The 27258-nt window shown below is 37.2% G+C and overlaps 1 protein-coding gene across 1 annotated transcript in view; it reads left to right on the forward strand.

The window, feature by feature from the left end:
* The window catches only part of MYO16 (myosin XVI), a gene marked incomplete at its 5' end in the record, with an annotated part of 289157 nt that overhangs the window by 243564 nt on the left and 18335 nt on the right, over positions 1-27258 (forward strand). The window contains 4 exon segments of the mRNA XM_083883531.1: positions 4101-4347; positions 6191-6498; positions 8299-9513; positions 26873-27031. Coding sequence (XP_083739657.1) covers positions 4101-4347; positions 6191-6498; positions 8299-9513; positions 26873-27031 — 1929 coding nt within the window.

Genomic DNA, 27258 nt, shown 5'->3' on the forward strand with positions numbered 1-27258 from the left:
ATGGCTCATCTGTATATTTTTATGATTTGGGAAACCTGAGAAAATCAGGAACTTGGATGAATAAACAGTAGTTAGACATCGACCTCATGTCATTAGCTCATGAAAGAAGCTGCTTTTGCAAACAGGTGCAACTGTAAACTTGTAGAATTAGCATGCCAAAGAGGTCTGGCAGATTTGGAATAGAATAGGGTACCAGTAGATTGCTCTTATGTTACCTTAAAACTGGTATCCATATACTTTACACTGATATAGTGATGCTTAGTGAATAATGGTGTCAGTCCTAAGGCACCTTTATCCCCTCACTCTTTACATACAAAGGACTTTGGAAGCTAGATCTCTTCTGAAAACATATTGAATAATAGTCAACCTAGTCAATAATTCACAATATAACAAAAAGATAAAGCTGTTCAAAAACATTCAAAGGAGGGCTATGAAAATGGTGCAGGGCCTTGAGAGGAAGCTGTACAAGAAGCAGCTGAAGTCCCTTGGCCTGTTTAGTCTGGAGGAGACAGAGGAAAGACCTCTTACCAGCCTACAGCTTTCCCATGAAGGAAAGTGGAGGGGCAGACACCAATCTCTTCTCAGTCGTGACCAGTGACTGGGCCCAAAGGATCATCATGAAACTTGGAGGCTTGTTGGGCACTGGATCAGGCTCTCCAGGGAAGTGGACACAGCACCAAGCCTGACAGAGCTCAGGATCCGTTTGGACAAGGCTCTCAGGCACAGGGAGTAACTCTTGGGGTGTCCTCTGCAGGACCAAGAGTTGGACTTTGATAAACTTTGTGGGTTCCAATTCCAATTCAGGACATTCTGATTCTATGGTTCTAATTTCTGTGTCAGGCTTTAAATGTAGCATCATATGCCTAGATAAGAGCTTAGCTTTAGGGGAAACAGGTCTTGCCCAAAATTACTATCTACTCTCTGTACTTCAAATCTTACTAGCAATCCCTTCTCCTAGATTTGGGGGAAAACCCAAAACAAAGAAAACCAGATAAGTCCTTTCTGGTATCTTGAAATTTATCTTACGCAAACAAAGAAAGGAGTCAAACTAAAGTGAAAGCATCTGTAGAAATACTTTTACTTATAAATGCATCTGTGAGTTTAGGGACTTTCTCCTTTTTTTTCCCTGCAGATATGAGAACTACAAATACTTTTTGACCTAAGTCACTGCAAAAATTGTTTGTACCCATAGAAAGAGAAATCATGCTGAGGTTCTTCCATCAGAGTTCATGTAGATGAGGAATTACCTTGAATACATTGTATATACAATAGTTAATAAATTTCTCACATAATCCAGATCCATGGTCTACTTGAATTTTGATTATTCTAATCCTCATCCTTAGATGAACTCTCAAACACTAGATATTTTTCTGCCCTGTGGGTGTTAATCTCAATTATTTTAATTTGTATAAGTGAGAATTATTTTAGATCTACATAAATAAGGAGCAAATTCACAAGGCGATCATAGTACCCAGTACCCAACAGTAGTAGATGAAACTGAGCACTAAAAAGTCTAGGAGCTGACAGTTTCATTTCACAGCAGTTTTTTAGGTTATAAAATTGTTTTGTGTTTAACCAAAACCAAAATCTTTCAAATTATTATCATAGAGAAGGGAGTGTGGAGAAATGTTTATCATTTAAAGAAAAACCCGAAGTAGTCAGTTCATGAAAATGTGTGCAAAAGAGGGATGTCTATCTGCCAACCCTTCCTAATAAAGCTTTGTTGAATGTTTCTTCTTCCTTTTGGTGAAAGTGCATAATTCAGAGTAACTGTACAGTCTCTAAATGTTACAATTAGCTCTACTAGATCTCATTTTACTGGACCATTCTAGCAGGCTACTCTAAGCTGCTCATTCATGCCAGTCAGAGAACTGATCTCCCTATTTCTTTATTTTAACCAACCTTGGTGGTGTTACCCATTTTTTTTCTGTCAAGTTAATAGCACACACAGACACACAGATTCTTGTAAAAATGTTATTCAAAAACACAGATTTTTTTTTTCCCAAAATCACCCAGGATTTGGTCCTTAACTATTTTTGCTCTGCAGAAGATTGGTTTAAAGAGATTATTTTAGGAAAAAGCATTTTTTTTAATTAAGTTTTTCAAAATTTTTGTATTTGTGAGCAGTGCACTCTGATAATATTCTATGCATGCATTCATTATTTTTGCCACAGTAACCCTTAGACTGAGACTCAGTAACATCTTTATTATGAATACTCTCATAAAATTCTCAACAATAACTGTACTATAAATTTCCTTTTCAAGTAAATTGGGGAAGTGCATTAATCGTTTAGAGTTTAAAGAAGTCCGATTTTATGGACTGTAATTAAAGGCATTCATTGGTTGTGATTATAAAAGTATAAACCTTCAAAGCTGTCTATCATAAATTATTATCAGAAATTATTTCAAAGTAGCTGAATTTGAAGATTTTCAAACCCAAAGAATTTTGAATTGAAGCAGTATGTTCATGTTAGCCTTTCTTATATCTTGTCAGCTGGGCACTGAACATCTCTAAAAAAGATATCTTTTTTTAATGTCAAAACAAGGCACTAGAAGACAATAGAAATCACATTACATCACCCTGTGCTTTAGCTGTTTATTTTATTCATTAATGTTTTATATTCATAGAAGACTAATTGTATCTTTTTTCCTTTGACGTTTTTCCTTGAGATTATTTCAGCTTGACTCTTCATCATTTAATGTTGTTCTGCAGTGATCCTAATTCTGAAATTTAACTATATTGTTCTAAATACCTAATTCATTTTACCTTTTTTATCCTACAATTAACATTCTCAGTATCTTCCCCCAAACTCAAACAAACATCTTACACAGGCTATTGTCTGCCGATTTCACTGAAAAGCTTTCAATTGACCCCAAAGAGAAGAAGCAATTCATAAGAAGCAATGATGAAGTTTGACCTGGTTTTGATACATGTTAAGTGATGAAAACCAAGGGTATTTAAGGCAACAGAAAAATAATTCAAAGACAGGTTCTTCCCTGTGAGATACACAGCAGAGGTTCTAGATCTGGAAAGAAACACGGTCTTGTGAAATTAAAACAAAACAAAACAAAACAAACACTCACACAAACACAGTACTTTCAGTTAGTATATTTATTCTAAGCCAAAACACAGTTTCAGAGAATATTGACACCACCTGTTGCAGGCACTGGGATTAAAATGGTACCAAATTTATTATGGCCACAGAGGCCCCTATGCCTTGTGTTTCTGATCAACTATATTTCAGAAAATCTAGGGTACTGGGTGGTATTTGGGTAGGATTTGTTGTAATGAATGTACATACATAGGAAAGTGATACAGAAAGCTATTATAAGAGATGCACTAATTTTTTTTTCCCAGCATAAAGCTGACAAAGAGTGTGAATAAAAAGTCTAATAGACACATGAATCTGATGCAATGTCGATGAAAACTTTTAACTGAAAAATGCAAATATGATGTGACAGATACATTTGAGAAATTTGCATTAAATTAATCTAATTGTTTTAGCTGAAAGGAAATGAGTAGTGAAAGGTCTTCAAGTCAAACAAAAAATAATCCTGAGCTGGTTGTGATTTTGATGGGGTATTAGGTATATTGAAACATTTAAAACATGTTTTAAAGCTGACCAACAACAGTCATTTAATTCCTAATTGCATTCACTGCAATTAATTTCTCCAGGTTTTTATTTTGAAACAAACTATCTTTCAGCCTTTGCAGTGTAATTGTATGCTTTCACCATCTGTAGTATACATCTATGTATGCATCTTACATTATGCATATGTTTAGATGTATACATTTTATTACATCTATGTTGTAATGTAATAAAAAATAACATTGAGTGAAAATAAACATTTTGAGTTATGATAGCTCAAATTTAGGAATTTACTGTCACTACTTTGTTTTAAGCACTGGTAGTATAAAATGGAAAGAGTTCCATTTTATTATGTAATTTATATGCCTTTAGATTTCTTTCTTAAATTTGTATAAGATACTGACTGAATTTGGCTTCCTCATGTTTACAGCAGAGCACACTGTGATATTAAGTTAATTCCCCAATTAGTTGTCTTTCATTGGTCCATATTTTCTCCTTCCACTATGGTAGTTGTAAGAGGATTTCTAGCTCGCCAGCGCTTGCTGCAGAAGATGAGCATCAAACAACAAGAGGTCACCTCAATCAAAAGCTTCTTGCAGAATGCTGAGGATATGGGACTGAAAACATATGATGACTTGGTGATTCAAAATGCCTCTGACATTGCTCGGGAAAATGACCGGCTCCGAAATGAGGTGAATGCTGCTTGCCACAGGGAAAAGGGAGAGGCTAGGAACAGGCCAGAGGAAGGCCACAAAAGGTAAGATGAGAAATGCCTGCTGTGAAGAATTCATGAGTCCCTTCAGTTTTTGTGAATTCCTTCCCTGTTTAGAATACCGTAAAATGACTGAGGAATTGCAAGAGGATTCTCAAGTATATGCTCATCCCAAATCAATATTAGGTCATATTTTTTCCCTGTATATCAGGTAATTAAGTCTCAAAACTTAAGGAGACTACTGTATCCTATTCAGGGGGCACTGAGCTTAGAACTTATTCAAGTCTCTGAGACACTTATTTTTTACTGAAATACTTCTAATGCTACTATAAATAGATTATAGTTTAACTTCATCAGAACAAACAAAAAAAAGAAAAAATCCTCTGACTTAAAATACCAACACTGAGAAATTACCAAGGTAATGAAAAACAGCTAGGAAAGTGTTAAAATACAATAAATCCAGACTAAGGAATTCTGATTTCTCACTAAAACAAGTAGATTGATTGTAAGGAGTATGCTTTTATTTAAAAATGGGAAAATGTTGGGTTTTTTAACTCACATCAGAGTTTTCAGGAGTACCTGTTTTACAAATCCAGTAAATGCTGGTGAGCCATTCTCTAGGAACTGAGTCCCTGATTTCTCTCTTAGACAGCTGAATGGGCAGAGTTGGCGCTTGCAGTTAATCGGTATGTGTCAATAGAAAGCTTGTGTCTATAACTTGCTGGACATGTAAATGTTTATTTTTCCACAGGAACTTAATTTTCATCCAGAACAGCTCCCTTTGCTATCATTGCTTCTGTCAGTGACTTTAATAAAAGTGAAAATGGCAGTGCATCTGCTTAATTAGCTTCAAATATCCCAGTGATTACATATTGGAGGAAATGCCTTTGTAGGAAAGACTGTAATTAAACATTACAGTGAAAACAAATTATCCACTGAGCACCATGCTTTTTTCATCTTTTAGTATTTCATTTGCTACATGGGCAGCTGGCTATATCCTGTGCATGAATTTCAGCTCTGCTGGTGATTTGCCATGCAGAAATACAATTTAAAAAGACAAATGCTTGGGGATTTGTTTGAAAAATGGTAGTATAGACATCTTCTATCTAATATGTTACTATTCTAAGTTAAATGAGTCTCAATGTTTTGATTCTTGGAGGAATAAAATGTTAGAAGAATTTTTGTTAAAAAATCAATTTTTCAGAAGCAGCTGGGAGGTTATTTCTCAATATGTATTCAAATAGTAAAAAAAAGGGAAAAAAATAAAAAAACCTGAATTGTAATTGAAACAACTAAACATAACTAATAATAAAAATTAGTAAATAATAATAAAAATTACTATTAAAAGTAATAACTAATAATTAAGTTTAAACTGGAAGACATCTGAGTGGAATTGCTCAAACAGCCAATATAGCTGGTTAAAAAGGTCATCTATATTTTAAAGATTTGCATTATCTAAATAGAATTTATAGTTGTCTTTTTAGAAAATAATGATAAAGGCTCAGCATTTGCTGCCTCAGTAACTTTCTATTAAAATGGATTTCCCAGAAATTATCATTCAGATTAAAAACCCAGCTTTTTATTGTGTGTAGCAATCAAAGTGTGAACAATTCATTCAGTGAATGTCTGGTCAACAATATGAGACTGCTTAAGCAAGGCTGCATTTGTGTGAAAAAGGGCCGGTGTCCTGATTTATCATGAAACAGGAAATGGAAGAAAGCTAGCAGCTTGATCTGGATTTGTTTGTCAGAAGATTACTACACACATCCCCTCGACACAGCAGGGGAGTTGTGAGATTGTTTACCAAAAAGCTGTTGTTACATTTGCATGAACAGGTTCATTGTTGTTGCTTGAATAATGCATCTGGGCCTCTTTTCTGTGTTTTCAGAGCTGAAGACAAGGGTGGGAAGGTCTCTGAGGACAGCTTTGCCGGCTGTCGAACGTCAAAGCACTTTCACTCCAGCTCTGTCCCTGTCCCCATGGCAGTGGATGGCTTGGTGCATTCTGCGGCTGGGTCATCCATCAGATCCCCCTCCCTGCACTCTGTTTTCAGCATGGACGACAGCAATAGCCTGCCATCACCAAGGAAACAGCCTCCTCCCAAACCAAAGAGGGACCCCAACACACGACTGAGTGCCTCCTACGAGGCTGTTAGTGCTTGCCTGTCGGCAGCTTCTAAGGAAACCGCTAATGAAGGTTAGACATAAAGGCAGAGACAGTCGCAAATGTTACTCTGAGTTATTGATTTATTCTTCTCGCTTTGATCCTTTTAAACACAGTCAAATGCCTTTGAGAGGTCCTGCTTCCTTGAAATATTTCAGTGGCAGTAAATAAAATTAACCAATTTGTCATTTGTTCCCATATCAGCAAATAATACTCATGTGTTCTAATTGTCCAGTTTGTCAACAATCAAAACCTATTTGTAGAAATCTCTCTAGAAATAAGTAATCTATCCACATGAGCCATTCTACCCCACTAACCATTTTATTTCACCTTTTAAACTGTTAGAATATCTCACATGACTAAAACAGAATGCTTGAATCTTGAATTTCGATGACTTAAACATTAAATTTTCTCCTACTTTTTCTCTATGCTCACATGAAAAACTTACGCATTCAGTGTTTGGTTTTTTGGGGTTTTTTTGCCAAAATTGGGTTACAGTGACTTTTGTTTAGCAGGAAAGTACTGCAACTATCCCAAAGTGTCTCAGTGCATTATGGTGCACATAAAATGGTTTTGAGTTCACTTGTTCTATTCTTTACCTTTGAAATGAATGGATAGAAGATGAGGGAAAGGAATGCATCCTGCTTTCCTTGATAAGCCCAACTTGTCATGTTTTGTGTAAATGATCCTCAAGGTTTATTAAGGAAGATCCTTTAGATCCACTTTAAAGCTCTGTATAACTCCCTAGTCCCGCATACAATGGATAGAAATCTTTGCAGCTACTTGTCTCAAAAGAATTACTGTTCTCATGTCCAGTTCATTAGATAGAAGTCCATTTTTCTTAACCTCTTCCTTGCTCATTCAAACTCTATGTGAGGAGACATAAACTATGCCCAACATACTTTTAAACTAGTATGGTTTAAGGAGGTCTCTAGTAATTTAATCTTTCTGTGTCCAAATCTGCAAGAGATTATCCATTTAACCAAGGAGTTCTAGCAGAGGTGTTTTGAAAGAACAACAATTTATATATGTATGTGTGGTCTTAACGATAATGCATACACGTACTCAACAAAACAATTTTGGAGTTCTTATATGTATGAAACAATAGGGCAAGTTTCTCTGCCCTAAACTCATTTTCCAATAATTATGTCAGTTTCCTGAGTCTTTGTCCAAAACCAGCTCTGATTTATACCATCTAAATTTGATCTTAAAAGACCAATTATCTAGATATCTAGTCTCTTCACTCCATACATGCCTGGAGGCTATGAAGAGACATCTAGTTTAGTTAAATGTGTACTCGCTTGGGGATTTGCCCTTAGGCTATGGGATTCCCTAAAGTTATAAATTATTTCCACACCTGCAGTACAACAGAAGAGAGGGGCATAATATCATCCTATAATTAGAGTTCTATAGATGTTATATAACATAGGGGTATTTCAGTTACTGGCAATCATATATGTGTCAAAGAAGCACTGTGCTGACTCCTAGTTGAAAGCATACCCCTCTCCATTGGAGTAAAAGGCGAAACAAGCACATATTTCCATGTGTTAAAGATCTTGCAGTGCACATTTGGATTCAAAATATACTTCCTCAGGTGTGAGTTCTCATCTTTTAGAGGCAGTAGAGATTACCAAAGCAGATTATACATCCAGGTAGCAAAGGCCTGTGGTCGGGTAGCTGGAAATTCTACATTTTATTCCTAGAAGTATTTGTTTTTGTTGGAGTCCTGTGTTTGTAGAACTAAATGAGCAACATGAAAGCTTACAGTATTAGACTAGTGTAAGAAAAAAATTACTTTAACTTGTTAATAACAGATTTTTTTCACTTTCCTAGTACTGACCCGTCCAAGACCACACAGTGATGACTATAGTACCATGAAAAAAATACCTCCCAGAAAACCAAAGCGAAGTCCAAATACAAAACTTAGTGGCTCTTATGAAGAAATACCTGGACAAAAGCCTGGGGATGTAAAAAAACCAAGCACAGTAGTTAAACCAGGTGTCCATGACACTGTACAGAGTGCAGTGACAGTACAGAGAGCAGCTTCTACTGATGGACCACAACACGGCGTGTTGAATCTCTTTATGTCACAAGAAGAGGAGGAAAATGAGCCTGTCTATATTGAAATGGTAGGGAATGCAGTGAAAAGCAGTTCTGCTGAAGCAGAGAGTCCAGAACAAGGAGAGTCTGTATATGAAGAAATGAAGTATTTTCTACCAGAAGAAGGAAGTAATGGTAACGGAATAATTCCAGTAGTGACTGGATCTCCTCCTCTATTGTTTGAAAGCAAAAAATATGTTAATATTGAAGACGGAACATTGGATGGAAGCAGTCAAGCAGCTTTGATCTACAAAGATTCATGTGACATTCCAGCCCCTTTCCCTAACTTGCTTCCCCACAGACCACCACTTCTTGTATTCCCTCCAACCCCTGTCACATGCTCACCTGCTTCTGATGAATCACCTTTAACACCACTGGAGGTCAAAAAGCTTCCTGTTTTGGAAACCAACCTAAAATACCCTGTGCAGTCAGAAGGCTCAAGTCCATTATCACCCCAGTACTCCAAAGGACAGAAAGGGGAGAATGAAAGACCAGTATCTCCAGGTTTGATTGTGTTCAGTGTTTCCACCAAAGTGACTCCTCCGTCCACACCACCTCCTCCACTGCCACCACCCCCTCCTCCTGTACCACCTCCCGCTTCTTACCGGGCTTCCACACATTTTGCATCTCCTCCAGAGACTTGTACTAGTTTTCTGATTAATGCAGGGAAGGCAGGTACAAATTCAGATCTGTCAAAAGTACCTCAAAGACCCAATCCTGCTCAGCTTGGATGCTCGTCTTCTCCATTCTCCAAACTGCCTTACTCCCCAAAGGTGGCAAGAGCGAATCACAGGAAATTGAACTCAAATTCATCATCTTCATTTCCATACAGCCCTACAAACTCAAGGTCATTGACCAGTCCCCTTGATGAGTTAACTAGCTTGTTCAACTCAGGAAGGAGTGTGCTACGAAAATCTGCAGCAGGACGTAAGATCAGGGAGCCAGAAGGTAAGACAGTTCTCTGTGCTTCTGTATTGTGTAGTTTTTCTGCATCAAAACTTTTTTACCTTGAAAACTGATAAAGTGGGCAAAAATGCAGAATGAAAATCTTGATTGGTTTAAGTTTTATTTAAAGGTCTGTTGTAGTCATAAAAAACACATATAGAATGTAAATTACATATAAAAACTATATGACGTCACGTTTTGTCTGAGATATTAACTTTTCTTTTACCAAAACATTTGTATGACACAAGTTTAAATGTTCTTTTAACATTCCAGCTGTCTCAGTAAAATAAACACAGATGCTATATTGTGTGATAAATGAGTTTATGCTATTAAACTATAAAAATACTTTGAATTAAATATATGGCTAGGTGGCTGGTAGATGTGCTTTACTTTGAAGATTGTCTTTTAAAGTTTGATCATTTAATTTCCATGAAATTCTGTATTTGGTGATACAGTCTTTATTATTCCCCTAAATAATGCTTGAATGGAGAGTCATGCAGTGAACAATATTTTAAAAGTTAAACTGGTTCTGCATCTCAATAACAACACTGACTCCTGTGTTCACATTACTTTTCTGATTAAAAAAAAAGTTTCTTATTGAAAATATTCAGTGCACTTTATATAGAATTTTTTCCCCATAGTAGCATCTCCTAAACACAAAATTTTGTGAATTTAAAATTTAGAGTGAGAAAATTTCTAGACTGTTTACTCTGTTTCTTCACTTTTATCTGTCCAGACAGCTTTTTAAAATTAAGAGCTGTGTGCAGCTTATTCAAAATAAGCAATACAAAATTATAGAATTACTTGGTTTGAAAAGAACATTAAGCTCATTGAGTCCAACTGCAAAACTAACACTTTATATGATTTCAACTAGATCATAATTTTCCAGCTGCACAGTGTCTTCAGCTCCTCCTGTTTGTTGCCCGTGCTACATGCCTTGGTGTAGATGTACTTCCATTGGCCTCTTGATGTGCCACCTCTTTGGGAAGAAGCCCAAGCCATACTTTTGAAATACAAAACAATCCTGTGGAGAACAGGATTTATTGTCTTATTTTTCATTGCCCGTTTTCTTAAGTATCCACTGGTGCATTGATTTTAGTATCATATCTCAATTTACACAGCTATACTGTAACAGAAGCAGGTGTTTATTCTTGCTCTGTAGATGTGTTTGTCTGTCTGCCTCGCTACATCTCACTCTCTTCCTGAGAACCTTGGCTGCCTTCAGCCAAAATTGCTTTCAACCGAATAGAACAAGGAGATAAAGGTCTCAAAATTAACTGAGCTTCTACGAGCTTTGTAAAAGTTAGTGTCAAGGTAGAGACAAGAGACCTTCAGCTATCAGAGGAACTATAGTGGAACATAACCATGTGAGTCCTCCAGACCCTGAAAAAGCTTAACTGAAACCTTCTTGTTCTTGTATACCAAATTCAATCCTGTATGCTGAATGAGCTATGAACTGAGACTTCATCAGTTCTCGAACTCAAGAGAATGGGGTTTTTTCCTATGCTAAGTATTCAAATTGATAAAATTGATAAAGGAGTTATTGCAGTAATTTTTTCTTCCGTTGACAAAATTACTCAATAACATTCACTGCCTATAAATACATGTAGAAAGTTTTCTCTTGGTTTCTTGATGGTTTTGTAGTTGATTTTGTTTGGTTGGTTGGTTGGTTTTTTAAGTTGGGAGTGTTGGTTTATCATATAGTTTGTACATTTTTATCTGCTGGGAAGTAACTATTAAAGTTAGTTTTTTGGATGTATCTTCTCAAGTCTCTCTCAATATACCTGGTGAGAAAGTGTTGTAAATGACTCCAACCGGGTCAAGAAAAATAACCTTTACCTTAAAATAAAAGTTGCTTTGGAATGGAAATTTTTTGCAAATGCAATGATCAACTAAATGTGACCAAGACAGAGTTCAGCTTGGGTCTCTTGTGAGTTGAAGCTGGTGCATTAACAGAGGGTACCATAAAAAACCTCTAAATTTACCTTTCACATGGAAAATGTGCTTCTAAATATTTCATCAAGGGAGCACTAAGTATGAAAGATCAAAGTTCAAGAAAGATATACGATAAAAAACCAGAATCAATATTTTATGAGCTAGGAAGCTACTGTATACTAAGTGCAGTTACATATTAATAGTTCAATGATATGTAGATGGATTGAAAATAACTAAGAAATACAAGTGAATATATGTGTCTGTTTTTACAATTTGCTTTTTTATGTACTTCACATGTTCATTATTTTCTAGGGTAATAGCTGGAAAAAATGTATTTAAACTTTCATGCAAAGTAATAAGACAGCAGTCATCAGAGCTGACTCTTTACAAGTTGTGTACAACTAGAAGTTGTCATGTGCTGCCTTCTGGTATTTTTATCACCTCTTGCCTAATGCATATTAAGTTCCTAAAAGACTCCTCCCTTTCTTTTTATCATTTGTATTTATCATCGATGATATAGTGAAAAAAAAAAAAAAACTCAACAGAATTTCATTAAAATGTCTTCATTGAAGACATGGCCTGGAACAGCACTTTATAATGTGCAGTTTCCTTTATTTTCAGAAGTTAGATAATCTATTGACAATCTTAACTAAAACTAGAAAGTATAATTGTGGACCATTTTGAAGTCATGGAGAGTTACCTATGGGAATCAGGGTGTTTCTGTATGGGATCATCAGGCTTGGAGATGAAAGCCTCTTTGCCAATATAAGTGCAATACAGACAGATCCCCCAGCATGCCTCCTTCTCTCCTGGAGGAGTAATTTCAAGGCCTGAGAACACTTATGTCCTTTTGGCTCCTGACCTCTTTGTGAGAAAAGCTTGTCCAGAATTACAGTAGAGCACATTTGTGGTTTTCTGATGTGCTGAAGAGTTATTGTGAACTGAACTGAGAGCATTGTCTTTCAGAAGGGCAACAAAAAAAAAAAAAAAAAAATCAAATGACAACAACTTTCTTTTCTTGGTGGTTCAGCCTGGCTTTTTTCTTATTAAATACAACACAAGCCCCTGCTGCTTCAAACAATGATCAGGATCATATAGTATGCAATTTCATTCAAAATACTTCACATGTAACAAGAAAAGTTGTTTGCTCTGCAGAGCTTATAGTTCAACTAAACAAAGCTGTGGCAGGTGAGAACATAGATTGGAAAGAGTCGTCATTGAAACTGCAGCTGTATTGTTACAAAAGGATTTGTTTTTACTCCATATAAAATGAGACTTGAGTGCAGATAAGTGATAAAACACACAGACTCAAACCTTTTCTATTCTCTGTGATTTCTGGAAGTGAAAACTTTAGTTTGCAAGACAGATTGAAACTGAATGCTCATGTGCAGAGTCCCTACTCAAACAGACAGGACCTGACATTTGAAACTAGACTTCATGAAAACTAGTTCAATCCCTTAATAACAAAACAGCACTCCTTAGCAGGATATCCAAATATCTTTGACTATTCAACATATTAGACATTGCTTATATAAGGAAGAGACAATCACATGTTTAAGCATTTCATCTTAAATATTTATGAGCAAGGATAGAATTTTCTGTTCCTCAGTGTGGAGGAAAGATACTCAGATTTTGCTAGGTCGTGATGTTATTTCTCTTAATTGGTACAGTTGATATTTAATTATTCCGTGCAAAGGAGAATCATTTCACCTTCAGAATAAAAGGTAGAATATATCCTAACTAATCACCCATGTTTAGATTGGCAGAGTGAGTATTCGTGTGGATTCTGAAGGGGAAGGAGCAAAGGAACTATGATTTTACCTTAGCCTGGGTGAATTTCTTACCATTAGTCTATTGAGATAAAGGTGCAATATTTTCTATTCTTCTCACTTGTTGAGAAAAAAATTAACATAGATACTTAACTTCTGTGTCTGAGCAAAATAAAATACACAAGTTCACAACCCCACATCTAGGTGCCTAAGAAGTAAAATTAGGAAGACATTTCCTTTATATATGTCACCAATGTACAGGTGCCAAGTTTTGTGAAATATTGTTAGTGTTTCAGTACAAGTGAATCTGTATACTCAAATCTACCCATTCTTCAGTGACCTATTCCTTTCCAGTTTGGTAACAAGAGCAAAGGCATAGAAACTTTAGATTGTTAACAATTTATTGTTGTCAATATCGTTATTGTTTGTCCAGTATCCTTGACATCCATTCACTGTGTGAATCCTTTCTTCACTTACTTCCTAAGTGACCTATTTTCAATATGATATGTAAAGCAGGTGGCTTCACATATCAGTGTCTTATTCCACATTCTGGAGTTTAAGCATTGAAAGTCACAGGAAGATAATTACAACTGGCAAACAATACAGATATTTAGATGTACCTTGGGACTAAAGCTTGCCAAATACCCTCTATTGAGATTGACTCAAACTTGGAGAATAACAAAATATAATGTACATGTATGAAAAGTACTGTCCTATAAAAGGAAGTTTCCCTTTGATAGTAAATAATTTTCCTTTATCATCAGATAGAGCAAGCTATTGTACAGCTAATGTCTCAACAGTGGATTGCAAATTAAATCCTTACTTGTGTTTCTGTGATGAAATCCCAGGCCTTTACCCTCTAAGCCACTCAGCTTTTTGTCTTAAGCATCTTAATAAAGATAATAATCATATTGCCATCTCATTCCTATTTGTACAATGAAATAGATATACTTTCTTTGTGGCAAAAGCTAACGACTTACAAACCATGAGTAATACAAAAAGCTGTGTTTTCAGCTTTTATCTTTTTACCTGTAAATGCTGGAGGAATGATTGTTTATGGCATCAAACTTCTACATCTTTAAAGTAAAATTCTCAAATCATTAAAACTTTAGTCAGTTAAGCTTCAGCACACTTCTCAGAAAGAGATTAATATCTTTTTTACATAATTGACTTAATTAATAGGGAGCGAGGGTGACTTTCTGTGACTAATTTTCAGATAAGATATCTAAACACAGGAGAGTCATCAGCCTCTGATAGACTATGTGGAGTTGGAAGGGACCTATCCGGATCATCAAGTCTGATTCGAGGCCCTGTGCAGCACACTCCAAGAGTCGCACCATGTGCCTGAGACTGTTGTCCAAACACTCAAAGTGAAACAGACTTGGTGCTGTGACCCCTTCCCTGGGAAGCCAGCTCCAGTGCCCAGCCATCCTATGGCTGAAAAACCTTTTCTTGATACACAATCCTCTCTTTGCCCAGCTGGTGATGCTGTGCCTGATGTCCCCAGGACAGGGTTGGCCCTCCTGGCTGCCAGGGCACTGCTGGCTCATGGTCGACTTGCCATCAGCCAGGACCCCAAGGTCTCTTTCTGCAGCACTGCTTTCCAGCCTCTCCTTCTCCAGTTTGTCAATGTATCCAAGGTTGCTCCATCCCAGGTGCAGGATACAACTCTTGTTAAACTTCATAGACTTGTTGATTGTCTATCTCTCTGCAGGGCCTCTCTGCCCTCAAGGGAGTCAACAGCTCTTCCCAGTTCAGAGTCATTGGCAAACTTACACTTTCACTATAGACTACTCATAACTCTCAATCTGAATCTCTTGCTGTAGGTGTAGAAAAGTGGGAGGACGCACTGCTAGTAAGAGTTCAAAGCAACTCATTATAAAAATGCCCTTTCGTGACTAGAGACAGATGCTCTATACAGAAAATTACACAGGAGTAGAAAGAACTGCTGGCAATACAGTTGCCATTCAGCCCCTGCTGGGTGATTTTTTTCTGAGGAAATAATTGTGGTTTCTACTATTGCAGCAGAAGAAAATTAGAAGAGTCTAGAGAAAGTATACTAGATTCCTATTTTCAGAATATCTATGGACTGTACAGCCTGAAAGATACCACTTTAATCTGCAGTCTTCTCCTGATCTATAAATCTGCCATTATCTGGATAATGTATCCCAGAAACCTGTTGTTTCTGGATAAACACAATGTACCAGGAATAATTTTCCATTTCAGAATGTCTGAAAACTAGTATATTTTACTGCTGAAAACTGTTCTGGGTTTCTGTTATGACCTTTATTTTTTTTTTTTTTTTTTTCACAAAAGCATTTCAATTTCTGGTTGACTTCACTGTTTGCTGTTACAGCCTAAAACCATATAATATGGAATTTGCTTTGGTTATCTCTTCCAACATATGAAAGAGGCATTGTGTGTGATTACCATAAATAATTTTAATCCAATAATTATTAGAAAAACAAAGCAAGTCTAATTTTCAGGTGAAAAAAACAACAGGTATTGTCTTAAAAATTCATATTTATTTTGTATTTTAAATGCTTGCATTGAAAATAAAATTAGATATTTACCACTCCTCCTTAAATTTCAAAAAGCTGTATGAATGAAATAGAGGTTGAAGGAGACTATGCAGCCCCAGGACCACAGAGGAAAATATCACTACATTTTCGATTTCCATCGACCTCACACTGTAACTATCTAAGGCTACTGGAAAGGGATCCTAGAGCAGGCAGCACCTTGGTCTGACCCACTGCAGGCTCGTTCATATTCATACCAAGTCACTGCTGAAGAGGAGGAGCACTGAGGAAAAGTCATTTCACTGACTTTTCTGTTCCCTTTATATGGTCCATTTCTGAGAACTGCAGGCATTTCTTTTAAATCAATGACTCTGATTTACATCCTTTCCATTGATTTACTTTGTATCCCCTTCACCCTGTCTGATACTTGAGTACAATAACTACAACATCCTGGTTCAGCTTAGTGCATTTCAAAACCAAAGTTTTTTAATAATATCCCACTTTTAATTGTGACTTAGATCATTAAGGTAGACACTTACAGGATTCTTATTTTCATAGAAATGTCTTTTCTTCAGCATCTGATGTGACATCATGGTTCCAGATTCCAATTCTATCTACTAAAGGTGTTATGGGGTTCTTTAAATAGTAAGAATTTTATTTGTAATTCACAATGCGGAGCCACAAATGACTTTTTTCAGGAACTGTTACATCATTAATTGTAAACCAATTGTGAGAAATTAGCCATATCTAAGAAAGAAATTGATTTGTAGCACACTTATGTTCCTGATACCAAAGAAGAATATGGGTATTTGGCAGTAAATGTCATGTCACTTCATTTTACAGGAATTCTGGCATTTGAAACATAATGAAAGAATGAGATATGGACACACTTTTTAGTGAAGGTCTCTAATTAAATTCTCAGCCAGAGTGAGAAATCTCTTCAGATGTTTTTAACTTATTTACATCCATCTCAGCATTAAATTATCCTTTGCAAAGAACCTCAGTAGAGAACAATAATTCCATTTCACAGAAAATGTCAAGATTGTGGCATTTAAATTTGTTTTAGGCTGAAATGAAAATCAAGCATTCTAAAATTCTGTGCAGAAATAAATATTCTTTCATGTCCAGGCTTTCAAAAACGCTTGTAAAGTATTGAAATTGTCTGCCTCAAATACAGTAAAATGCTTCTTACTGAAAATGTTAATAACTAAATGTGTTGACCTTTTTTTGGACCTAGATAAGTTCAGGAGTAGTCATTTCAGCATTGGTCAGATTGGCATGTAGGGGTGTGACTGTCTTATAAACAAGCCAAGCTGCTTCTAAACTCCTTGGCTCAGGTATCCAAGAGCTATGCCATCTCCAGCCCCTCAGTGGTGACCAAAAGTTTTTGGCAGGACTAATGGAGCTAATCATGAAAGTCTGAAACTCTATAGACCTGGATGTGAGGATTATGTTTCAGTTACAGCATTGCAATTTTGTGGGGCTGGATGGAGAAGCAAGAGAAGACAATTTAAAAGAGACTGATAAAAAGACTTGATCATAAATGTGAGGGTACCCTGACCCTCATGCTCTCTCCACACTGCTACACTCTGCTGTGAGAGCATAGTCAAGTGCTATGAAGTGGAGTACTGGAGGTAGGAGTAGCATTTAAATCAGTAAGGGACATCTGCCTTCTTCCTGGCACCACTGGTGAATGGGAAAATACAGAGGCCTTCAAGCTCAGTGCTCTTTTTGCTTGAGTTTTCATTCTCTTTTAAAATAAAAAGCATGAAAATTAATTTTATCCTTTGTGTGGTGAAATTTTCGAAACAAAAATACATATTAAATTAGAACTGAAGTTTTACATTTCATTAGTTCTCTTAGCTCTTTCCTTAGGGGCTGGTTCCAGAACAATCCTGACATAATGGTAGCATTTAGCAACAGTTTTTAGCCACTGATTATCTGTATTTGTGCACAGTAGGGACGTTTATCATATTGCATCTACAATAACCATGTGTTCTTGCTTTGAGGTTAATGAGTGTCATTGACCAACACTCTCTCAAAATGAACTTAAAAACAAACTAAATAGATATCTAAATTCTCTCTTTTTTTTGTCTAAGAAGCTCATTTGGAAGGCAAAATATGAATGTTGCCTAAGTTTTCCAGAACAGCTGTCTCTATTTGGTGGGCAGGATTACAGTATAGGTGAACCAAAAATATTCTTTGGATTGCTCCTCAGGATCTACTCAAACAATTTATCTGCTCAATGCAGTCACTTATGCCAAGACTTCTGCGTTGCAGTCGCTGCCAGAGCTGGTATGAGATATCCTGAGAAATATCTGTAGAAGCATTCTGGGAGAAGTAAATAGAACTGATGTGACACTTCTAGAAGCAGCAAATTCCTGTTTGTTTGTTTGTTTGTTTGTTTGTTTGCTTGTTTGTGGTTTTGTTTGTTTATTTTTACAATATTTGAAACTGTGTTTGAGGGGGAGGAAGGTTGAGACAGTGTCTCATCACATAGTTTCTTTCAACAGCAGCTAAAGCCCAGCAGTAAAGGCTGTTTTGTAACTGAGACACCACACAGAAATGTAAACAGACTTAAATGTCTGCCTTCAAGAAGAACTGCTGTATGCACACAAACTTGAAGAAAACATTTCAAAAAGGGAACCTGTGTTTCTCAGCAAATTGCCATCTCCTTTTTCAGCACACCAGCAGGTTTTTAAACATACAAATACAAAAAGTAGACTCTTTGGTCAGCCAATCAACACACCTAGCACTAAATAAAACCATTAACAGAGTATAATCAACTACTCTTTTTCCATATTAGACTTGAAAAGTTGGGGAACATTTGGACATGGAGAGAATAAATGTTTCTTTTAAGGCAGGATATTGTCTCAATCAATGCTCCCCTCCTTCCTGCCCTGTGTGGTTTGTTATGGACCCCAGAAAGGCCTTCAGAGATCAGTTCCTAGAGAAGATGGGATGAATGAAATCCCCAGTCTCTGAAACATGTACACTGACTGGAGTCTGGCTAACTTGCTGCACTGAAATGATGTTCCAAGTTCTTGCTCAGATACTATTAGGTAGGAGAAATGGCAGCCTGTCCAGATATTAGTCATCCTTTGATGCCATTTGAGAAGGCTGTTTTCTCCACTTTAGAATGGTATTCTACCTGATCCAAGAATGTCCCTAACAATGCTTCTAGTGAGCAGGGGAAAGTTTGTAGCTTGTAATGATTGGCACCACAATAAATGTAAAATGAGAGCACTGTCTTTCTACCAGCACAAATCTATCAGAGAAGAAAGCAGAAGAATCATTCTTGTTCTAGGTGTGTACTTTCCAGAGCTGTGATTTACAAAATTATAATTGAGCTGATGGCTCTTAAAGGCTGAACCAGATTTAGGAGTTCCTTCAGCTGCTTCTGCAACCTCATCCTTACTACCAGCCTCATTCTCTGAAATTTGGCTGATTGGTATCATGCTAACACAAAATTCTTCAGAGGAGCTCTTTCCTCAAGCAGAGTGAGTTTTGTCACTTGATATTCTTCATGGCCTGTGCCCCCTCTCTTTTCTTTCCAGTGTTCACCAAAGCTTCCATAAATGCAGCTTCCCAGACAAAATAAGTGGCCTGTTCCTGTATTTACCTGCTCCATCTAGGAGTGTGGCTTCTGGAGTAGCTTGTGGAGCTTCCATCTGATAGCTCCACTTACACAGCTCGGAGAGAATAGAAAGGATGCTGTAAGTGACAGAACAAATTCATTGCTTCCATCCTAGGAGCATCACTGCTGGGGGGAGAATCCTAGACAATTGCTGCTGCAAGGGTAGCCTTTGTGAGGTGAAATAAACCAATGAATAATTATTTCCTCTGACGGCAGTGGCAGCCAGCAGCACAACTAAAAGGGTGAGACAGGCAGCACATGCTAATAGGCTGGGGGAATCCTGTCTTAACAGTTTTCAGCCCGCTCCATTTCTTTCAGCAAATAAGATGGAGCTGTTTGCCTCCAGCTCTCAGCAAACAAAGTAAACAGTCATGTTACAGAGGGTCACAGTGTGCTTTCCTATGAGTAAACTGAATTACTATGAAGCAATATGCATTTATCCAGCAAAAGGACACCCAAGACAACCTGTGCTGAGGGTAGCTAGTAAATGCCACAAATAATATCTCAACAGTAAGTCAGAGCAAAACAGGAAACACAAAGTGTAATTGAAACGGTACAACAAAACACAGGGTTAAACATGAGCCAAAATAAAATGGCCTGTTATTTAAACTTCTTCTCCCTTTCCTTTATCAAAAAATACCTGCAAATTTTCTGAAATCACCATATTTTATTTTTTCTCCCCTCATTTCACAACATCCACTTGTCACAGTAAATGTAAAAAAAAAAAAAATCCAGGGTCAGCCATTAGCATTTTCCAGACTCCCCCAAGAAAGAATGAAAGCACAGATCAGAAATCCCTTCTGTTTGCCATGTCTTGACTTTCAGATGCTGGTTAATAGGGTCCATCAGCTCTCTCTTATTAACATATTTAATGACAAGCTGTTTGATTTCAAATTTACATTTTGCTGGATACCAGCTGTAGGTTTTTAGGAAATTGAGCTGTTTAGCTTTTACATTGCATGGTAGCACAGGTACAAAAATCTTCTTCTCCTGTACTATATGAATTTATCTGCCAGAATTTATGTGTTTTCCTGTTTTCATAGTTGCTGATACAGAATGTACAACTGTGGATCATGATACCACAGACTGTGTATTGATCATTAGTTACAGAAAGTCATATTTTCCATGAATGAAGAAATAATGTTTGATTTTATACTGAGATCGTTTCCGCTTTAAGACTGAGATACATCCTGCCTAGTTTGTGACACTGAATTTCCTCAGCTGGAAACTCATCCTTAGCTCTCTGTTTAATTAAGGAAAAGAAATGTGTGCCTTGAAAGAATGGTCATGTCAAGTCTGAGAGGAATGCATGACTTCCATTTATACCAGAGCAGAACTAAGGAGAATCTGCTCTCTCTGTATAGTCACAATGAAGCCTTTAAATGTGGCTTCAGTAGAAGCTGCAACCATTCAGTGCTCCACCAGCCCCATATGATTTTTGAGGTATTTTTTCTTCCATATTTTTCCTTTTATTTTTCCTGAGATAGATTAATATCGATCACTGATTTTTGATTGTGGTAAACAGTGCTGTCAAAGTGAAGGGCTGTATCTGTTTTATAAATGAGCCAATGCCAGGGAATGTCCTTGGAAGCTCACTCCTTGGAAGCTCACTCCTGTGCACAGTCGAAGTGCAGAGCATTCCCCAGCATTGTTTGGGACCTGGCAGGCCGGCTCCCTTCCAGGCGGATCTGGGCGTGGTTCAGGAAAAGACATAGCCCAGGGACTGGTTGTGGTAGTTGATTTGAATTCCTCTCTGCTGCAGAGGGCAAGGAAAGTGTAGTAGTACTGGTATGGGTCTCTTACCGTTTGCCTCAGGGCCAGAGAACAGTTGTGATCACATCTGAATAATCAGGATAGACAAAGCAAGAGTACTTACCCTGTATTAGGAGTCCCCAGATGCTTTGGCAGTGCTGCACAAAGCATCCAAGGTAAGCATGAATGCAGGTTTTCTGTTGTTATTAATGAGTTTTCAGTTAGACTGTAAATGAGCACTAAATGTTCAAAGAAGTATTTGAAAAAGAACATTTGGGGACATATGTATGTGGATATACCTACATTTAAAGAAAGGAGAACAAAACAAGGGATTTGACAGAAAAGTAAAATACAACCCTATCAGGTAAATTACTGGGCCTTTAATAACATACTGGTTTTTTGTATCTTGCTGTACAAAAAGTCTATGATGATTCCACCTAAATGCTGATATTAGTTATCAATTTATATTTTGTCTTTAGACTTTATAAAATAGGCGAAGTATATTTTTCCTTAGAAAACTAATAGCCTCTCAAAATGTTTCAGTTTTGTACTTTAATTTGTCATATGAATAGAGCTAATACTGGCTCATTTTCTAATTTGGGTGATAAATAGTTAGTTCAGCCTAAATACTACTTATGAAATAACTATGAAGCTTAGGATCATCCATTTTATGTTTGAGAAAAAAAGAAGTTTATAATAGGAGATTTGGAAGTAATAGCTCAATTAAAATAATTTAAGTCAACCTTTTGACAAAAAAAAGTTCTAGACTTTCACTGTGTTGGTTTCTTTTAAAAGTGAGATAGTGACTTTAAAATGGGGGAGGAGGAGAAAATACATTACTTTTCATCATGGCCATGATTTTTTTTTTATAAAATAAGTGCAATTCTGTCCATCCTGTGCCTTATGACTTTATCTTGAGTTTTAAACTCAGTCTCTTCCAGGAATACCAATAACAAGCTACTGTGGGTTTCATGAGCTGCCTCATTTGCATAATGTTCCTCTTGCACTTTTCAATTAATGGTGATGTAATTAATTGTGGATTTGTTGGAATATGGAGCTTGCTTGTAAGGAAATAACTGTTACACTCTGATTTGTCATCCTCTGCTTAAAAGCACTGTACATGCAATTGCTCTCAGCGAGTAACTATGCTACAGCTGAGGGACAAATGATGCCCTCAATCCAAACATGCATACATCCTTTCAGTCCATACATCCTCATTAACTGCAAGATTAGTCAGAGTAGGACTTTACTGAGTCAGAGGTACCTTTTTGGCAAAGTCAGTTTACTGAAATAATAATCCAAATACTGCTCACTTTTGCAGATTCTAGATTTTCACTTAAAACTTTTATTCCTTGAACTTCCACCAAGTTCATGATTATAAGAGGATTACACTCCTACAGCTGATACCTCTCTGTAGCTAGTTTTTTGCAAGTAGGCATGGATGACTCTTCAAATAACATTTATTACCAGCTGAAAACTGTTAAAGATGTTGTTACTTTAAAAAAAATAATATTGAAACCCGGTAAATAATCCATCTAGTGAGAACAGCAGAGGACGAGACTGAACAAAAAGCTAAGATTCATCATGCTAGTGAATATATTCTAACATAGGAACCATAAGGGCTTTTTTCCTGTCTCCTAAAATATTTCTGATAGTTTCAGAAAGTTGATAAGAGGTGGAAGAGCACTGCATACTTGTATCTTACAAGATACAAGGTACCAAGCAAGAGCATGTCAACATTGATGTGGAGAAAAGTCCAGACTTCTCTGTTAGGTGACAAAGAAAACATGAGGGGGAAAGCACATTTCAGACCAATCCTTGACAGATAAAGTAAGAATCAGTAGGAATTTTAGACAGAAAGATTATGATAAAATGTCAGGAGACACCTTTGTTATGCTCAGGGGTATTTTGAATAGTATGGATGCAGGACAGAGAGGGATACCCCTGTGCAAAAGATAAAGTCAGGACCTTCTGGCATGTTTAATGAAAAGCAAATGGAAAGTGCTGCACCTTGAAAAGTATTACCTCATACAATGAAATAAGGATCAGGTTATCTGGGGAGCAGCCCTGAGAAAATGGTGCTGAGGGCCCTGGGAGCTGGACAGGAGCTGGCAGTGAGCCTTGGCAGCAGAGACAGCCAACAGCTGTGTGTCATTCCTCCACTCAGCACTCACTGTTGGACCATGTCTGGGTACTGTGGCCAGTTTGTGCCTCCCAGTGCAGAAAGATGCTGATAAACTGGAGCAAGTTTACTCCAGCAATCACAGAATCACAGAATTGTTAGAGTTGGAATTGACTTTTGGAGATCACCCAGTCCAAGTCCCTGCCAAAGCAGGGTCACCTACAACAGGTTACCCAGGAACATGTCCAGGTGGGTTTTGAGTGTCTCCAGAGAGGAAGATTCCATGAGCCCTCTGGACAGCCTGTTCAGTGCTCTGCCAGTCTCAGTGTAAAGAAATTCTGCCTCAGAAGGTGGAAGGTGAAATTTATTGTGTTTAAGTTTATGGCCACTGCTCCTTGTCCTTTATATGTATATCATTATATTTATATTTCTATGTATTGATGAGATCCCCTCTCAATATTCTCTTCTCTGGACTAAACAGGCCCATCTCTTGCAGTCTCTCCTCATGAGACACATGCTTCAAACACCTCGTCATCTTTGTCACCCTCTACAGTAGCTTGCCTACCTTGCATTGAGGAGCTCAGAACTGGATACATGCTCAGGGCTGGAGTGTGGTCCTGTGAGCAGAGGCTGAGGCAGGGGGAGCTTGTCCAGTGTGGGGCAGAGCTAGTTTCAGGGGCACTCACTTGATGTCTGCTGAGGTAGGTAGTTAAACTTGTTCTATAGACTCACATGAATCTGCTCCAATGAGGAGCTGAAGATGCCTATATATAGGAAATTAGTTCAAGGACCTTTATATAATCCAGATTATTTTGAAATAAAATATAGGATTCTTTCCCACCCCCAAGATCAGTTAAATAAGGCACTACGAAATGTGTTTTCTCTATATAGTTTTCTGTTCAGAAACTAAAGGAGTGCATTTCTTACGATTGAATACACCAAATGGGATAACAAATTTCTGTCTAGATAGCTGTCCCCGAAGATATGCTGCATATATTCCAGTACTTATTTCGCCAATTTAGCATGATATTCTAGCTTAATAGTAGCTATCCACAATTCTTGGTAGTATTTCATTCTACAGATACAAAGAAGAAAAGGTAATTTTTTTTCCAAGAGCCTTTCATAAATGGCCTGAAAAGATATCAATGAACCTATGAAACAAAAGGCTTCTACAAACAGCAATGCAAGAAAAATTTTACTTGCTCATTCTCAAATTAATTACATGTCAGGCAAATCAATAAATCTTTTGAATATCAAGAAAAATAAGAATCCCAACCACTTCCCCAAGAAGCTTTATGTAAAAAGTGGCACAATAATTATGTAGGTGGATTATGATCTATAGGCAAGTGCACTGACTATTAACATCTAAAAGTGACATTTCCTTTTCAGACAAATTTAGAATGAGCTGCAAAGATGCATTTTGCAGTCAACTTGCTTGTACAAAACCTAAATCAGGCATGCTCTTATAATTGTACCATATGCATTTTCCATCTCAGACTTTCCATCTCAGCCTCTCCCAAGTCAGTTATTGTGGTAGAGCTGTCCTAATTTTTTCAATACAAAGCACATTTGCCTGAAGATCCATTTTATGAAACTGCTTCACTGAAACAATCCAATCAGATCTAGCAAAATATACTGATCAGGGAATGAGGGCAAGGGAGGAAGGGACGGAAATCAAACAAACATGTAAACATGTTTAATCTGACAGTTTGAAAATTAACTTTTTGACTTTTCAAGAAAGAGGGTTTTTTAGACAAGAAAATATTAAGAACAATTCAGTGTTAGAAAGCTAAAGAAAAAGCTAAAGAAAAATAAGAAAGACCTTTTCAATCAAATGAAATATTTTGATGTAACCAGAATGGACTTATAGTTTTCATTTCAAAAATTAGGGGGGGTTTTTTATGTTGGCACTTTCCAAATCAGATGTATTTTTTTTTAATTCAGGCATAAAAATGAAAAATTGACAGAACAGTCAACATTAGGCTGGAAAATTTTCAGGTTAAGTATCTATTACCTGATGAAAAAGGGTTTTTCTTTCCCCTTGAAAAAATTTTCCTGTGGTTGAGATTTATAAGAATATATCATCTCTTTGGGAAAGCTGAGGATGTTATTAACACTATGGATGAATGCTGTAATGTTGGTTCTAATGCTAGTCTTTTGACCTACATTGGTTCTTGCTGTCATTATGACAACCAAACTCAAGGAGTAACTCTTTCAGAGCTGTCATAGAAGGAAAAGTTTTATTTTAGAGTGTTACAGGAGGACCTCTGCACCAGGGTCAGCCATAATACATCAGCCCTGCAGCCAGGGCCAGGCCTCAGAAGGAGCAGAAAGAGTTAGGAAGACTGAAATGAAGAAAGCACCACATTCAGCTTTGTCTTCTATGAATCAAACCTGACTATGGCAAGGAAAGAATATGCATATATGTTCAAGACAGACAAAAAACCCCCCCCAAAAAAAACCCAAAAACAAAACAAAAAACAAAACAAAACGGGAAAAAAAAAAAAAAAAAAAAAAAAAAAAAAAAAAAAAAAAAAAAAAAACCACAGAAAAGAGAGATAAATCCTTAAAGAACTGCATAACCTTGCCAGTGCAGCATTTCATCAGCCCTGTCACACTGGAGTGGAGTGGGGATAGCCAGGGATACAGGTATGGCAGTGGGGTCCCTCCTACTATCCCCTTTCATCTTGTCTTCCACCTCTGAACGTGTCCCTGGCCCCTGAACCCCAGTAGGGAGCACCACTTGGGCACAGCCAGTGCCTTGAGCCCTGTTCCTTGCGGAGCACGGGGCTGACAAAGCCAGGCAAGCTCAGAGGCAGCTCCGGGCACTTTGCTGTGAGCTGTTCTGCTGTGCTGGATGTGCAATCAGAGAGGGGAAGAATATAAGGGCATTGTTTTGCCCTTCTCTTTGAACAAATGCCTGTGCATTGTAAAAAGCTTTGGAACTCCTACAGGATCAGACCTCCTCTTGATGTCTTGAAGAAATTTAACTAAAAGGCTCTGACATGAAAACCTGGCCCTTTATAGGAAATGACAACTGATGGCTGGAGAGCCCCGAGGCTGGTAAAAAATGGCCACGGGGAGGATCTGCTGGGAGGAATATTGCTACTAGGGTTTAATCTCAAAAGCCAGTTTGTTTCTTGTGGTAGATGGTAAAAGCAAAGGATAAGATTACATATCTGTTGCTTGGCATCGTTTAGTGCAATGATGAAAGGTATTGCAGTGATGACAGTGCTGTGTAAGCTCATGCGAAATAAACTCTAAAATAGAGCAATATTTACACTTGGTGAGCTATATCCACTCATCTTTGTGTGTGAAGAAATAACACAATGAAATTTTTTAATGCCTTTCAGTCCCCTAAACTTTAAAAAGCTTCAAGTGGAGCAGTAACGAAAAAAATCCCAACCAACAACAACAACAACAAGGAAAAAAGCCAAACCTGCAAAAATCACTCATTTAAATCTTTCACATTTATCACTGAACTTGTGAATTTAGTGATTAATTTGATTAATTTAATAAAGTAACTTGGCCTCTCTGTGCTAGTTTAGTTTTCATCTACTTATATGGGAAAGCCACTGGTTAAAATCACTGGTTAAAATCTGACAATCATTTTTTCTGTTTCTGTCAGGTGCTGAAACTAATCTGAACTTGAGGAGCAGGGAAGATCCAAGTACATCAGATCCTGGATCAGAAACGCAGGATAAAAATGCAAATAACCATGGAATTCAGTCATCTAATCCATTGTCCAGTTCTGTGACCGCTGAAAATGGAAATTCAGTATCAAATGGTAAGTAGTTTTTAATCCCAAAACTCTTCTAACATAAAAGTGCTGAAGTATTTCCTTGAATGAGCTTTGTAAGATAAAGTAAGACTGGAATCTTCTGAGTTGTGAAATATCTGGAACTGGCTTAACTTTGTATGTGTGAGCTGATAAGCCCCTCTCCAATAAAAGCTGAATGTGATAAAAATAAAACAGCCTCTGTTGAGGAATTTGTAATTACTTCAGCTCCAAGT

This window comes from Zosterops lateralis (genome assembly GCF_965231275.1).
Source record: "Zosterops lateralis genome assembly, chromosome: 2".
Classification (NCBI taxonomy): Eukaryota; Metazoa; Chordata; class Aves; order Passeriformes; family Zosteropidae; genus Zosterops; species Zosterops lateralis.